Source organism: Aotus nancymaae, unplaced genomic scaffold (assembly GCF_030222135.1).
Source record: "Aotus nancymaae isolate 86718 unplaced genomic scaffold, 86718_ANA_hifiasm-v0.15.2.pri h1tg000011l, whole genome shotgun sequence".
NCBI lineage: Eukaryota > Metazoa > Chordata > Mammalia > Primates > Aotidae > Aotus > Aotus nancymaae.
The window spans coordinates 57,232,894-57,249,737 of record NW_026988422.1 but is presented as its reverse complement, the minus strand read 5'-3'; the positions used below and the strand labels follow the sequence as shown (position 1 = coordinate 57,249,737).

The 16,844-nt window shown below is 46.9% G+C and overlaps 1 protein-coding gene across 1 annotated transcript; it reads right to left on the bottom strand.

Moving 5' to 3' along the window:
* Positions 1-3,040: 3,040 nt before the first annotated feature.
* Positions 3,041-7,942, bottom strand: ACOT4 (acyl-CoA thioesterase 4). Its single transcript, XM_012438258.3, has 3 exons — positions 7,394-7,942; positions 5,609-5,811; positions 3,041-3,883 (listed from the first exon to the last, which is right to left on the bottom strand). The coding sequence occupies exons 1-3, from the start codon at positions 7,848-7,850 to the stop codon at positions 3,278-3,280; spliced, it is 1,266 nt and encodes a 421-aa protein (XP_012293681.1). The 5' UTR covers positions 7,851-7,942; the 3' UTR covers positions 3,041-3,277.
* Between the last annotated feature and the right edge of the window lie 8,902 nt (positions 7,943-16,844).

Sequence of the window (16,844 nt, the reverse complement as noted above, 5' to 3'; positions counted from 1 at the left end):
TATTTCAATAACTGGCCTTAGTTGCCTCATTCAAACTTTGGTTGCTTCATTCAAACCTTACAGACAGCACTGAATTCTGTGCCAGATCTTTGCTCAGTAAGCGAAGGCTTGGATTCTGTTGGTGTGCACTAAAGTGTTAGCAATGTTGGCATAGTTTACCACTGACAGATCACTCTGATCAGTGATAGAATGAGGACCAGAATGGCAGATCCAACATTTCCTCAGGTTATTTGCAGTGGCCACAGCTTAGCATTATGCTTCCAAGCCTTTGCTGAGAATTCCTTGTGGAAAAAGCAGATTGATAGGTTAGTTCCCCACCCTCACCCCTCCTGGGGTCCATAGATGTTCCATACCTACTGGGGAAGGGTTGGGCTGAGTTGGTGTAGCAACCCAGTCTTCTGTCCCTGTCCTGGGCTCACTACCTCCATAGGCATCCTTTGTCCCTCTTGCTTGACCCAGAGTTTTTGGCTTTGGTTATCTGGTCCAGAAAGGGATATTTTGCCCTAGACAAACTTGAAATATCTTATAATGTTACTCACCTAACTAGAAGGATCAGATGTCCTTAACACTGAGGCAGGAGAATAGGGTCTGGAAACAGTAGATCTCTGCTCACTGCAAACTCCGCCACCCGGCTTCAAGCGATTCTCCTGCCTCAGCCTCCTGAGTAGCTCGGATTACAGGCCTGTGCCACCACATCTGGCGAATTTTGTATTTTTAGTAGAGATCAGGTTTCTCCGTGTTGGTCAGGCTGGTCTCAAACTCCCAAAGAGAAACAACTGGTGATCAGCCTACCTCAGCCTAAGAAAGTACTGGGATTACAGGCGTGAGCCACCGTGCCTGGCTGAAAAGTTCTTAAACAGATTTCTAGAGGTGTATTTTGTCTAGTGGAGTGAAACCCACTGAGGTTTTTAGAAAATCCCACAAACTTTTTAAGAAAATTGTTCTGGCTGAAAAACAATTCCAGTTCCACCATAAGCTGGAACTTAAAAGGCAGAATACAAAATTGAAAGAGAAGTTTGGACTCCCCTTTTCCATCTAGGAAGCAGGTTAAATTTAATGGCTAATTCATTTTCATAAGGAAAATAGAGGTTTCAACTCAGGAGGTACAACCAAAACCCACAGAGAACAACTCACAGAGAGTAAATTGAACACTAATGAAGGAATTGGCAGCAAGTTCTGTTCTCAGGTGTGTTTCAGGGTTGCTACAGGCTAGTGACAGCTGTGTGCCACGTTTTCCCCATTTTTGAACAGGAGTGTCTATAGGAGTTACCTTATACTTGTCGCACCATTGTATTATGGATATGTGTCTGTGAGGAGAGCTAACTTGTTTGTTTCAAAGCTGCTCAGATTGAGAAGAATGATATCCAAGGTGCTGTACCCAAGGAATTCTCCTGAGCCTCAACCTGATAATAGATGATGAAATCTTGGACTTTCACCCTGAATGTGATGCTATAATGAAATGAGATTTTAGCGGGAGAGGGTTTAGAAGAGGGATGGGTATATATTATATGTGGAGGAATGTATGGCCAGAAGACAGATTGTATTTTCCAAAGATGGTTACAGTATTTCCCATTCCACATGCTCTCCTCCAGAACCTTGCCACTCTCCTTGCTTTTTTTTTCTTTTTTGAAATGGAGTCTCCCACTGTCGCCAGGCTGCAGTGCAGTGGCGCAATCTCGGCTCTCTGCAACCACTTACTGCTGGATTCAAGCGATTCTCCTGCCTTAGCCTCCCAAGTAGCTGGGACTACAGGCACGCACCACCATGCCAAGCTAATTTTTGTATTTTTAGTAGAGACAGTGTGCACCATGTTGGCCAGCATGGTCTCGATCTCTTGACCTCATGATCCGTACGCCTTGGCCTCCTAAAGTGCTGGGATTATAGGTGCGAGCCACCGGCCTGGCCCACTCTCCTTTCAAGAGACAGACTCTATGTTCTCCTTGAACTTTGGTTAGCCTTTGACTGCCTTGCTCCATGGAGTATGGCAGAGTGACAGTACGCATAATAGCTTCCAAGATGAGGCTGAACAAAGGTCATGTCATTCTGCCTTGCTTGGTATGCTCACCCTTGGAGATTCTATACTTTTATGGGAGAGAGGTTGGTGATGGTTGTCAATTGGGAACTCAGGAAGGGATATGATTTAGGGGGTTCTCAATTTCTTTCCATCTGGGCCTTCTTGCTAATTACTTGGGCTGAGTGTCAACCCCTCAGTCAAATTGCCCCAGCCTGTGTCACTTCAAACAATGGTGATCCATTCCTACAGAGTCCTGTCCCATTTGCAGACTCTGAGAAAAATACATGGTTAATAGAGTTTTTTCCCTAAAAAAAAAAAGTATAATAAATGCTATGTAGTGTTGATGTCAAGAAGAGTAAGGAATGACTCCTCTAAGATTACCATACTATGATTTTCCAAGGTCTATTTTTTTTTCTCTTGAGTCAAGGTCTCACTCTGTTGCCCAGGCTAGAGTGCAGTGGTGCAGTCATGGCTCACTGCACCAACCTTGACTTCCCAGGCTCAAGTAATCCTCCCACCTCAGTCTCCCGAGTGGCTGGGACCTCAGATGTGCACCATGTTTGGCTAATTTTTGTTGGGATTGGGTTTTGCCATGTTGCCTAGGCTGGTCATGAACTTCCGAGCTCAAGTGATCTGTCCCCCTTGACTTCCCAAAGTGCTGGGATTATAGGTGTGAGCCACTGTGCCCGGCCCCAAGGTCTGTTCTTAGATTCGGGAAGTGAGAGGGAAAATAGATCATAGTCATTCTCCTTGGAAGAGAGTAGAAACTTAACCATTTTAGAGACAGGTGGTCTCATCTCCTCCTGTCAAAGGATTCTTCGCTGACCTTTATAGTGAAAAGGTCAGCTGCCTTTCCTCATATTAACACCCCTCTGTATGTTTTTGGCCAAATAAAATTCTACCCTGTTACAGCTGAACAGCAAACATTAGGTGACCATTCTTTCAGAGTGATGGAAAAAGTCACCAGCTTTAAAGCTCACCTATGACTCAGAGCATTAACTAAAAAAACCTAGAATGAAACACAAATCTTAACAGGTGGGTATATTTTTCACTTATTTGTGTCATATACCTATGAATCTTCTACAACAAGCATGTTACATTAGTTAAACTGATGACAAAGCTTATTCAACAAAGTTACCTAAAATACACCATTCATGACAAAGACATGGCTTTAATGTTATATAGGAGACAGCTGATTCACATAGGGTTATTGAACCCTAGAATCTGATCTTGACTCTCTCGTGTCAACAACAGACAAATGCATTACAATTTAGGGAAAGCTGTTTTCTGGGTACCTCCCAGGTGTTTGCAGAAGAAGGCTAGAATTTGCTTCCAGGCATCAACCTGGGCCTTAGAATGAGCCCTGGGCTCCCCACCCCACATCACATGTTTGTTCACTAATGCGTGAAAGGAAGCTGGGCACAGGGGGAAGTAAGGAGGCTCGATGTGATGCCCAGTCCCAGGGTAACAGATGATCTGGGGTTTTTCCTTTCCATGGGCCTGTAACCGTTCAGAGATTGTTTGGGCATACAACTCACTCCTCCAGTTATGATCATCCTGACCAACAATGAACAGGATGGGCCCCTGGGCCTTCTCTATTGGAATCATGCTGGGGTTCTCAAACCCTCCTACAAGGTCATGCCTTATATCCCCGATGTCCATGAGGCCTGAGAAAGCTACCTTGATTCTCCTCGGGTCATAGTCCAATGGCGGAATGCTAATCTGCTTATAGTTTATGCCTCTGTTCCCACTCGTCCCGGATCCATTGATGGAAACTGTGGCTGAGACATTCTTCAAGAATGAGGCCATTGCGAGACAAATATCAGCTCCTAGAGAAATGCCCAAAAGCCCAATGCCTGGGCCTTTTACCTGGAAGAAAAGAAGAGAGAAGAGTCGAGTCAATAACTTATCCAGGCTGGGCACGGTGGCTCATGCCTGTAATCCCAGCACTTTGGGAGGCCAAGGCGGGCGGATCACTTGAGGTCAGGAGTTTGAGACTAGCCTGGACAACATGGTGAAACCTTGTCTCTATAAGAATAGCAAAAAAAAAAAAAAAAAAAAAAAAAAAAAAAAAAAAAATGCATGCTGTTGGCAAGAAAAAAAGAGAATAAATTTAAAGAGAACAAAAAAATACAAGAAAACATAGCCTGGCATGATGGCAGGAGCTTATAATCCCAGGTACCCAGGAGGCTGAGGCAGGAAAATTGCTTGAGCCAGGGAGGCAGAAGTTGTAGTGAGCCGAGATTGCACCACTGCGTTTCAGCCTGGGCAACAAAGCGAGACTCCATCTCAAAACAAAAACAAAAACAAACAAAAGCCAAAAATTATCCAATTCAAAAACATTTTTCTAAAATGCAAACAGAGATGCTGCTAGCTTTAATCTGGGAATCATCCACAAGAAAATCAACCTCAGCTGACAGGGAAGTTTCTTCCCATGTATAAAGTATCTGGCTGAACACCTGACAGACAAATCTCTTTTTTTTTTAGATGGAGTCTCACTCTGTCGCCCAGGCTGGAGTGCAGTGGTGCGATCTTGGCTCACTGCAACCTCCGCCCCCTGGGTTCAGGCGATTCTTCTGCCTCAGCCTCCCAAGTAGCTGGGACTACAGGTGTGTGCCACCACGCCTGGCTAATTTTTGTGTATTTTTAATAGAGATGGGTTTTCACCATGTTGGCCAGGCTGGTCTTGTACTCCTGACCTTGTGATCACCTGCCTTGGCCTCCCAAAGTGCTGGGATTACAGGCGTGAGCCACCACGCCTGGCCACATGACAGTCAAATCTTAAAATCACTGAAAAATTTGGAAAATGATTATAAACATGTCAGAGAATTATCCACTAGAGAATGCTGAGCCACGGAGCCCATCAAGTTCAGGGCCACATTCAGGTAGGCCTGAATGAAGTCTTAATGTGGCAATGCATCCAATAGTGTGGAACGAAGCTCCGTTCCAAGATGTGAATCATTCATCAGATCATCAGTCGGTGGCTGAGTAGTCCCAGAGAGCGGGTGGGACTTCAGACTGGTTAACCTGGTGCCCCGGACTCGTCTGAGGCAAAAGAAGCCAGGCTTCTCTCCTGGGTCTTCTAGGGCCCCAGGGCATGCAGGGTGTGGCGCCCAACCCACCCCATAGAAAGCCTCTCTGCCTCACACCACCCTCAGTTGTTGGATGAAAGGTGTTGAATGATAAGTATTGGGAAATAATTACAAAGCAAGACTTTAGAATAAGTAAATTTGTTCTTAGCTTCTGAAAGGGGTAAACAAGTTCTGACCAAAATCTGAGAACATACTCTGACATCAGAAAATTAAAGTTAAAAAACAAGCATGCAAAGACAATAGATTGGAAGTTCAATTTGCAATGCACAGATAATATTTAATATTACTAAATAAAATCTCACATGGATTTTACAATTCATTCTATACCACGAGTCTATCTATCTGACAGAAAAAGTAGAAATAGGCACCTTAAGCCAAGGAAGTCTCCAAAAGAAATCTTTGTGAAAGAGGAACAGAGCAGTATTACTGCACATGGTACAGGTTACATTCTCTATGGAGATATTTCTAGATAAACTAATTAAATAAATGACACAAGGATAACCTGGGGATGTTGAAGCATGTAGCACAGTGCTTCTTCAAAATACTCCAGAGGTATGATGTCCAAGTTCCTGGGGAGATCTTCAAAGTTATAATAAGCTAGAGCCAACGTGGCAAAGCCATGGCCAGCAAGGAGGCTGGCTCGATATTCCAACAGGCCGCCTCCAATACCAAAGATGTCAACGATCCCTGGGAAGGGTCCAGGTCCTAGAAAACAAAATATTATAAATGGAAGCCATTATACAATTTAAAGAATTTGCTTTCCTGGCTGGACACAGTTGCAATCTCAGCACTTTAGGAGGCCAAGGCAGGAGGATCACTTGGGGCCAGGAGTTTAAGACCAGCCTGGGTAATGTAGTGAGACCCCCATCTCTACAAACTTTTTTTTTTTTTGAGACAGAGTTTCACTCTTGTTGCCCAGGCTGGAGTGCAATGGGACTACCTTGGCTCACCACAACCTCCGCCTCCCAGGTTCAAGCAATTCTCCTGCCTCAGCCTCCCGAGTAGCTGGGATTACAGGCATGCAACACCACGCCTGACTAATTTTGTATTTTTAGTAGTGACGGGGTTTCTCCATGTTGGTCAGGCTGGTCTCGAACTCCCAACCTCAGGTGATCTGCCCATCTCGGCCTCCCAAAGTGCTGGGAATACAGGCATAAGCCACACACTCAGCCTACTTTTCTTTTTTTTTAAATTAGTCTAGTGTGGTGGTGCATGCCTGTAGTCCTACCTACTTGGGAGGCAAAGGAGGGAGGATCACTTGAGCACCGGCGGTTGAGGCTGCAATGAGCCATGACCACGCCACTGCACTCCAGACTGGTCAACAGAGACAGACCCTGTCTCAAAAACAAAAAAAGAAAAGAAAAAAGAAAAACATTGAAACAAAACTTTATGTTCTGTTGCATCAGCCCTCTGGTTTTTGGTTTACTGATATTTCAGATGTCTATATAGAAAAAGAGGAAAGATGTATCTTTGAAAACCTAAAAAAAGAAAAAAAAAGAGGAAAGAAAAAGAAATACCCAAAGATGGCTTTAGTCTGAAGTGTGACCCGTGATAAAGCAGGACACAAAGGAGTGGAGAAGAGACTTAGTGTGCCTAGAACACTAGAGAAGGTGACATAGTAATAGCCTCACTGACTGTCATTATTCTGCCTTAGACAAGTCAGGCTGATGCCTGTGTGGATCTGTAGGATCTGTAGGGTAGTGATTAATAGCAAAGTGGATAATGTACCTGCCCACCTGAACCTGTTTTTTCATTTGCAGAATAACAATACCCACTTTATTGGTATATTATAGAGACTAACTGATAGAATGCAAGTAAAAACCATTGTACACAGCCTAACATCAAAATCCTTTTTTTGTTTGTTTTTTGAGACAGAGTCTTGCTCTGTTGCCCAGGTTGGAGTGCAGTGGTGCGATCTCGGTTCACTGCAACCTCCGTCTCCCAGGTTCAAGTGATTCTCGTGCCTCAGCCTCCCAGTAGCTGGGAATACAGGCGTGTGGCACCAAGCCCGGCTAATTTTTGTATTTTTAGTAGAGTTAGGGTTTCACCATGTTGGCTAGGCTGGTCTTGAACTCCGCCCATCTCGGCCTCACAGAGTGCTGGGGTTACAGGCATGAGCCACGGCGCCCGGTACCAAATCCTCTATTTTGGTACAGTGGCCACTAACATAGTCAATGCTAGCTTCTCTGACCTTGCTCCAGAACCAAGCCAGTGCTAGATCGGCACTGGAAACTAACGGAGACCCAGGCCACTGACGCTCACACCTTTCGCCAGCAACCCGGCTCACCTGGCGGCAGGAAGAGCGTGGCGCGCACCCGGCCCGCGCGCACCGGCTCGCGCCGAACCCCCGGAGGGAGGAAGTCGCGCTCGTGTCGCGCCTGGCACAGCAGCCGTCCAGCGTCGGGGTCGTGGCCGTCCAGCACCTCCAGCTCCACGACAAAGGGAATCTGTACGTCCCGCTTCAGAAAGCGCCAAAAAGGCTTCTCGGGTTCCAGGGCCCAGAGCAGCCCCATGGGCTCGAGCCCCGCGAAGCTGCCGCCCAGCGCGGGCGCGCGCTCCAAGTCCAGCTCGCCACGGGTGTCCGCGCAGTAGCGCGCGTGGGCCCGGAAGAGCGCGCCCTTCTCGTCGCGCAGCGACGCGCGCAGCGTGACCTGCTGCTCCGGGACCAGGCCGCGCACGGCGATGTGCACCGGCTCGTCCCAGCAGCAGCGGCCCGCGGGCTCCATGAGCAGCGTCGCTGACATCTTGGAATCGGAGCGGGGAATCCTAAGGTCGAGGTCAGAGGCCTGTCCAAGATCGTGGCAAGCGCGCAGTGTCCAGAGGTCTTCCGGCGTCCTCAGGTGCCTAGAGCGGCCGGTGGCTGAGGAGTCCCGGAAAGCGGGTGGGACTTCAGACCGGTTAACATGGCGCCCCGGACTCGTCTGAGGCAAAAGGAGCCAGGCTTCTCTCCTGGGTCCTCTCCTAGGGTCCCCGGGCGCGCAGGGCGTGGCGCCCAACCCACCCCGTAGAAAGCCTCTCTGCCTCACACTACCCACAGTTGTTGGAATGAAAGTTGTTGGATGATCAATTTGTGGCGAAACCAGAGGTGAAAAAGATCAAGCCAAATTCCAGCCTTTCATGGGCTCCACGGCAGGTTTTGTTTGCTTATTTATTTATTTATTTATTTTTGAGACGGAGTTTCGTTCTCATTGCTCCATGACAGGTTTTGTTTCTTTGTTTGTTATTTATTTACTTATTTATTTTTGAGACGGAGTTTCACTCTTGTCGCCCAGGCTGGAGTGCAGTGAATGGCATGATCTTGGCTCACTGCAACCTCCACCTCCCAGGTTGAAGCGATTCTCCTGCCTCAGCCTCTGGAGTAGCTGGGATTACAGTGATACGCCACCTCAGCTAATTTTTTGTATTTTTAGTAGAGACAAGGTTTCTCCATGTTGGACAGGTTGGTCTTGAACTCCTGACTTCAGGTGATGCGCCTGCCTCGGCCTCCCAAAGTGCTGGGATTACAGACGTGAGCCACCATGCCTGGCCTATTTCTCTAAATTTTAGAAATGTCCTTTCTTGCCCTAATTTTCAAAAAGCCGTCAGTACCCTCATGAGAAGGTAATCCCACCTGTAATCCCAGCACTTTGGGAGGCCGAGGCAGGCGGATCATTTGAGGTCAGGAGTTTGAGAATAGCCTGACCAACATGGAGAAACCCAGTCTCTACTAAAAATACAAAATTAGCCAGGCGTGATGGCGCATGCCTATAATCCCAGCTACTCAGGAGGCTGAGGCAGGAGAATCACTTGAACCCAGGAGGCAGAGGTTGCAGTGAGCCGAGATGGCACCACTACAATCCAGCCTAGGCGACCAGAGCAAAATTCCATCACAAAAACAAACCAAAGAAAAAAAAAAAAAAAAAATTAGAGAAATAAAATATGGGTTTAAAAGGAGTTATGATTATTAATGCGGCAAATTAAGAAATTTAGAAGTTGGAGACTGTGAGAAGACTGTGGTGTGTTTAGATTTGAACACAGAATTTGACATAAAAGATATGTTGGAAAACAAGAAAAATTGCTGCTAGATAAAAATTCTCCCTCAGTTTATCTTCAATCCTCAAAATCAATTGGGAATGGGAGACCCTGTGGAAACAAGTCAGGGGAGATAAGGTAAACCCACTTGTCTTCCTAGCAGAAATTTTACTGATAATTAGAATAGTAATAGGTATTGAAATAGAGCAAAAACAAGAGGATGGGCCAGGTGCGGTGGCTCATTCCTGTAATCCTGGCACTTTGGGAAGCCAAGGTGGCCAGATCACTTGAGGCCAGGAGTTCCAGACCAGCCTGGCCAATGTGGCAAAACCCTATCTCTACTAAAAATGCAAAAATTAGCCAGATGTGGTGACCCACGCCTGTAGACCCAGCTATGGGGAGGCTAAGGCAGGAGGATCGCCAGGAGGCAGAGGTGGCAGTGAGCCAAGATGGTGCCACTGTGCTCCAGCTTGGGAGACGGAGGAAGACTCTGTCTCAAAAAAAAAAAAAAAAGAAAAGTGGATGTTGCCAAAAAGGGTTGGGGGAGAGCAAAAAAAGTCTGTGTCAAAATATATCCTATTTTAGGCTGTGCTCTGTGGCTCACACCTGTAATCCCAGCACTTCGGGAGGCTGAGGCAGGAGAATCACTTGAACCTGGGAGGCGGAGGTGCAGTGAGCTGAGATTGCACCATAGCACTCCAGCCTAGGCAACAAGAGTGAAACTCTGTCTTAAAAAAAAAAAAAAAAAAAATCCTATTTTTTATAAATCTCCAAACAAGTATGCAAATACTCCTGTCAGTAGGCTCAATCAGCAGTTACCTTGACACCCTGAAGAGCTAATGCAGAGAAAAAATGCCCAAGAATCATCTAATTTTTCTATATTAGGCAGGAAATTGAGTAAGCTCAATATTCTATGGTAATATCACCATAAAACTAAGAAAAGGGCCGGGTACAGTGGCTCACGCCTGTAATCCCAGCACTTTGGGAGGCCGAGGCAGGTGGGTCATGAGGTCAAGAGATCGAGACCCTCCTGGTCAACATGGTGAAACCCCATCTCTACTAAAAATACAAAAAATTAGCTGGGCATGGTGGCGCGTGCCTGTAATCCCAGCTACTCAGGAGGCTGAGGCAGGAGAATTGCCTGAACCCAGGAGGCGGAGGTTGTGGTGAGCCGAGATCGCGCCATTGCACTCCAGCCTGGGTAACAAGAGCGAAACTCTGTCTCAAAAAAAAAAAAAAAAAAAAAAAAAAAACTAAGAAAAAAGTAGAAACAAATAATTGGACACTGGTGGACTTCAGTATGGAACTAAAAAATAAAATGTTTTGCCAGGCATAATGGCTCATGCTTGTAATTCCAGCACTTTGGGAGACCTAGGTGGGAAGACTGTTTGAGGCCAGGAGTTTGAGGCCAGCCTGCCCAACAAAGCAAGACTCCATCTCTACAAAAAATTAGCCAGGCGTGGTAGTGCATGCCTGTAGTTCCAGCTACTCAGGGAGGCTGGGATGTAAGATGGTTTGAGCCCAGAAGTTTAAGGCTTCAGTGAGCCATGGTCATACCACTGCATTCCAGCTCTGGGCATCAGAACAAGATTTTGTCCCCAAAACATTTTTTTTTTTTTTTTTAGACAGAGTCTCACTGTGTTGCCCAGGCTGGAGTGCAGTGGTGCAAACTTACTTAGCTCACTGCAACCTCCACCTCCTGGGCCAAGTGATCCAATGAGGTGATTCACTTTTCCCACTACATTTAATTTATTTAGAGACAAGGTCTCACTTCTTCTAGTCTGGTCTCGAACTCCTGGCCTCAGGAGATCCTCCTGCCTTGACCTCCCAAAGTGTTGAGATTACAGGTGTGAGCCACCTGGCCTGGCCCCCATTTTTCTCCATAGTTTCCAATTGATGGGTACTTTAAAATTTGATCATCCACAAATACTATTATTATTATTATTTTTGAGATGGAGTGTGTTTGTTTTTGTTTTTTATTTTGAGACAGGATCTCTCCTCCTGTTGCCTAAGCTGGAGTGCAGTGGCATGATCATGGCTCACTGCAGCCTCAACCATCCCTGCTCAAGTGACCTCCCACCTCAGCCTCCTGAGTAGCTGGACATTACTGATTTTTTCTTAGCTATCTCTATAGTTTTGTCTCTTACATAATGTCATATAATTGGAATTATACAGTATGTAGCCTTTTCAGGCTGCCTTCTTTCACCTAGCGAGACACATTTTTTTTTCTTTTGAGACACAGTCTCACTTTGTTGCCCAGGCTGGAGTGCAGTGGAGTGATCTCGGCTCACTGCAATATTTGCCTCCTGGGTTCAAGTGATTCTTCTGCCTTAGCCTTCCAAGTAGCTGGGATTACAAGCACCTGCCACCATGCCCAGCTAATTTATGTATTTTTAGTAGAAATGAGTTGTCACCATGTTGGCCAGGCTGGTCTTGAACTTCTGACCTCAGGTCAACCGCCAGCCTCAGCCTCCCAAAATGTTGAGATTACAGGTGTGAGCCACCGTGCCCAGCTTTTTTTTTTTTTTTTTTTCATGAGACAGAACCTCCTCCTGTCACCCAGGCTGAAGTTCAGTGGTGCAATCCTGGCTCACTGCAATCTCTGACTCCTGGGTTCAAGTGATTCTCATGCCTCAGCTTTCTGAGTAGCTGGGACTACAGGTGCACGCCACTATCCTTAGCTAATATATATATATATATTTTCCAAGATGGAGTCTTGCTCTGTCATCCACGCTGGAGTGCAGTGGCACGATCTTGGCTTACTGCAACCTCCACCTTCCAGGTTCAAGCAATACTCTTGCCTTATCCTCCCCAATAGCTGGGATTACAGGTACCTGTCACTGTGCCAGCTAATTTTTTTTTCTTTTTGTATTTTAGTAGAGACAAGGTTTCACCATGTTGGCCAGGCTCTGGTCTCAAACTCCTGACCTCGTGCTCCAAACTCCTGACCTTCAGCCTCCCAAAGTTCTGGGATTACAGGCGTGAGCCATAGCAAATGGCCTAATTTTCATATTTTCAGTAGAAACAGGGTTTCACCATTTTGGTCAGGCTAGTCTCAGACTCCTGACTTTGTGATATGCCAGCCTCAGCCTCCCAAAGTTCGGGATTACAGGTGTGAGCCTCCGTGCCTGGCCTGGGTACATGGCATTTCATGCCTCCTTGGCATTGCTTAGTTTAGAGCCTACATAGCAAGTGGCTTCAAGTAATTAGTCTAACTGGGAGTGAGATGTGACAGCTATCGTATTTTAAATGCTTCTCTGGGCCTGATAATTTAAAAGGGCTTGCATTTCTCAGATGAAAGGCTTTTTTTTCCTTCCTCATGACTATAGTTAATAGTGTATTGTATACTTGAAATTTCCTAAGACAGTAGATCTTAAGTGTTGCTATGATCTGAATGTTGGTGTCCCCTACCTACCCCAAATTGAAATGTTAAAACCTGTCAAAGGACAAAATTGCAATTAATTTAGTTAAAAATCTCCATTGGAGGCCTGGTGAGGTGGCTCACGCCTATAATCTCAGCACTTTGGGAGGCCGAGGCGGGTGAATCACGAGGTCAAGAGATAGAGACCATCCTGGTCAACATGGTGAAACCCCGTCTCTACTAAAAATACAAAAATTAGCTGGGCACGGTGGCGCACGCCTGTAATCCCAGCTTCTCAGGAGGCTGAGGCAGGAGAATTGCTTGAACCCAGGAGGCAGAGGTTGCGGTGAGCCGAGATTGCACTATTGCACTCCAGCCTGGGTAACAAGAGCAAAACTCTGTCTCAAAAATAAATAAATAAATAAAAATAAAAACAAAAATCTCCATTGGAGGTTAGCCTCCCCATACAATTAATTTAGTTCAAAATTTCCATTGGAAAAAAAAAATATGTCTTAATTGGCTTTATTGTGATTCTAGGATCAGGCAACACTTCATTCCATAAAACAGAGTAAGTGTTCAGATGAGCTGAGCAGAAGTTGGCTTTATAGACAGAGAAGAGCTGAAGAGAGCAGAAGCAAAGAACAGAGCTTCCTGGTAATTTCAAAGCTATTTTTCTTGTAAGGTGGGAGTCAAGGAGACAGACCAACAGAAAAGTTACTTCAGGCTAATTATTTTTTAACTTTTTCATTATTATTCTCTTTTACTTTTAATAGAGACAGGGTCTTACTGTGTTGCCCAGGCTGGTCTCGAACTCCTGGGCTCAACAATCCTCACACCTCAGCCTCCCAAAGTGCTGGGATTACAGCTGTGAGCCACCATGCCAGCCAAGGCCTTTTTTTTTTTTTTTTTAAGAGTTTTGCTCTATTGCTCAGGCTGGAGTGCAATGGTGCCATCTTGTGCTCACTCACAAAAACTCCGCCTCCTGGGTTCAAGCACTTCTCTGCCTCAGCCTCCTGAGTAGCTGGGATTACTTATAGGCGCCCAGCTAATTTTTGTATATTTAGTAGAGACAGGGTTTCACCATCATGACCAGGCTGGTCTCGAACTCCTGACCTCGTGATCCACCTGTTTCGCCGTCCCAAAGTGCTGCAATTACAGGCATGAGCCACCGCGCCAGGCTTTTTTTTTTTTTTTTAGCTTCAGTCTCACTCTGTTGACCAGGCTGGAGTGAAGTGGCGCTATCTCGGCTCACTGCAACCACCGCCTTCTGGTTCAAGTGATTCTCCTGCCTCTGCCTCCAGAGTAGCTGAGATTACAGGCACCCACCACCATGCCCAGCTAATTTTTTTTTTTAAATTTTTCGTAGAGATAGGGTTTCACCATGTTGGGCATACTGATCTCCAACTCCTGGCCTCAAGTGATCCACTCTCCTTGGCCTCCCAAAGTGCCAGGATTACATGCCTGAGCCACCACGCCCAACTATCTAATTCTTTTGTGTAAGGTTGAAAACTGAGGGAATCTCATTGGTCATGATAATTGAAGATCAAAACTGGCATGTTTGGGAAGTTGGCTCTTATTTCTCTCCTGATTTCTCAGAAGGCCAGATAACACCACAGTTTAGGTTGGGTGGAATTTTAGCATGGGTGACTCCATTTTGGTTTTTAGTCTTGTCTGTTGGGGTCTAGTGCTAGAGCCTAGTCCAAAATAGTGGCCTTCGCTGGGCATGGTGGCATGTGCCTGTAATCTCAGCTATTAGGGAGTCTGAGGCACAAGAATTGCTTGAAGCTGGGAAGCAGAGGTTGCAGTGAGCCAAGATTGCGCTGCTGCACTCCAGCCTGGGGGACAGAGCAAGACTCTATCTCAAAAATGAAATAGAAAGCTGGGCATGGTGGCTCATGCCTGTAATCCCAGCGCTTTGGGAGGCTGAGGCAGGAGGCTCACGAGGTCAGGAGATGGAGACCATCCTGGCCAACATGGTGAAACCCGGTCTCTACGAAAAATACAAAGAAATTAGGTGGGCATGGTGGTGCAAGCCTGTAGTCCCAGATACTTGGGAGGCTGAGGCAGGGGAATTGCATGAACCCTGGAGGCAGAGATTGCAGTGAGCTGAGATTGTGCCACTGCACTACAGCCTGGGTGACAATGCAAGGCTCTGTCTCAAAAAAAGAAAAAGCAAAACAGTGGTCTCCTATAATTTTATTTTTCATTCTCTTCTCAGAGTATCCTCCATAGCAATATATTTTATTTAACAAACCTAATACCCAATGTGATAGTACTTTTTTATTTTTGTTTTTATGGGAGGTAGAATTCTGCTCAGTTTTCCAGGCTGGAGTGCAGTGGTGTGATCCTGGCTCACTGAACCTCTGCCCTCTGGGTTCCAAGTGATTCTCCTGCTTCAGCCTCCCCTGTAGCTGGGATTACAGGCGAGCACTACCATGCCCAGCTAACTATTTTTTGTATTTTTAGTAGTGACAGGCTCTCACCATGTAGCCCAGGCTGGTCTTGAATTCCTGAGCCCAGGCAATCCACTCACCTCAGCCTTCCAAAGTGCTGGGATTATAGGCGGCTTGAGCCACCCCCCACCCTGCCCGCCAGCCTCAATGTGATAGTATTAAAAGGTGGGGACTTGGCAGCTGGGAGAGTAGAAGGGGAGGCACAGGACCCCAGAAAGCATCCTAAGCAGGAGGCTTGTGTCCTTGGGGCAGGATACCAACCCTGGTGCTGACCTGTCCTTGCCCGGACCTGAGCCTGTCCTGCTAGGGGTGGCAGGGGCTATGGCAAATGAGCAAGACAAGGTGGCCAGGCCATAAGCCAGGAACCGTGGGGGTCAGGAATGCTGGATGGTGTGTGTCTGGGTGGGAAAAACCCTGGATAGGGCCTATGGGGGATGGAAGGGAGCTGGTGAGGGAGCTGCCCACAGAGACAGGCCTGGGTGTCACCCAAGAGGTGTGGGGGTCAGGGGCCCCAGACTCATGGCAAAAGACAGGCATGGGGTGTTGGGGTCTTGATAAGGGGATTGACAAAGCACGAGGCTGGAGCAGGGGGTGTCTGGAGGGCCCAAGATGTTATGGGATTAGGTGGTAGGGGACACTGGAGTGTTTGTGGGGTGCTGGAACAGCTGTGGGATGCACTGGTCTAAGTTGGGGGTGACAGTGGTTGGGACATGGGGAGATTGATTTGTGTAGGCATAGGGGGTTGTGGGAGTAGGGGCTGGTAGGGTCTCCAAAAATGGGGCCCAAGCTTAGAAGGAGCAGGCAGATGAGGGTTAAGGAGGGGATGCTGTAGGTTAGAATGAAGGCTCTACCTCCTCTGAGCTTGGGGCCTGGGAAAGGGGAGAGGGTGGGTTTGGGGTGGTACAGGCAGTGCTGGGGGCTCCCAACAGGCCCCAGGCAAGGAAGAGGCTGTAGAATGCCCAATGTGCCATTTACACTGAGACATCAGGGTTTGCAGCAGAGAAAGAGCTTAACGATCACAGGGCACCTAGTAAGGAAATGGGAGGGTATCCTCAAATCCATCTCCTTGAAGAATTCTGGGCTGGAATGGTTACCAGTGGAAAGTGCCTGAGTTACTGGCAGGGAATCTGCAGCAACTTTAGTTTTTGCCTCCTCAGAAGAAGGAATTTGACTGGGGGCATAAGACAGAAAAAGAGACCAAGGTGAGTTTCAGAGCAAGAGTGAAAGTTTATTTAAAAGGGCTTTAGAACAGGAAAGAAAGGAAAGTTCACTTGGAAGAGACCTGACCAGGCACCTGAAGGTCAAGAACACCATTTAACTAAGATTCTAGGACTTTCTAGACTCACTTCTTTCTTATGATTCTTCTCTTAGGGTGGGATGCCCTCATGCACAGTACCTCCTTACCCTTGGGACCCCAGAAAGAGTCCTGAGCAGGAGACTTGTGAGCATGCATAGTGTATTTAGGAAGTTGTATGCATGCCCATCTGAGGCTTTCTTCCCTTTTCTGGTGAAGTGTCCTGGAAAGATCATACTTTGCTACTTTGTCTCTCTTTTTTTGAGACAGAGTTTTGCTCTTGTTTCCCAGGCTGGAGTGCAATGGTGTGGTCTCGGCTCACTGCAACCTCCACCTCCTGGGTTCAAGTGATTCTCCTGCCTCAGCCTCCTCAGTAGCTGGGACTACAGGTGTGCCCCACTACACCTGGCTTTTTTATATTTTAAGTAGAGATGGGGTTTCACCATGTTGGTCAGGCTGGTCTCGCACTCCTGACCTCAGGTGATCCACCCACCTCTGCCTCCCAAAGTGCTGGAATTACAGGCATGAGCCACTGCACCCAGCCTGCCATTTTGTCTCTTAACGCACATGCCAGCCAGGCACGGTCACTCGTCCCTGTAATCCCAGCACTTTGGGAGGC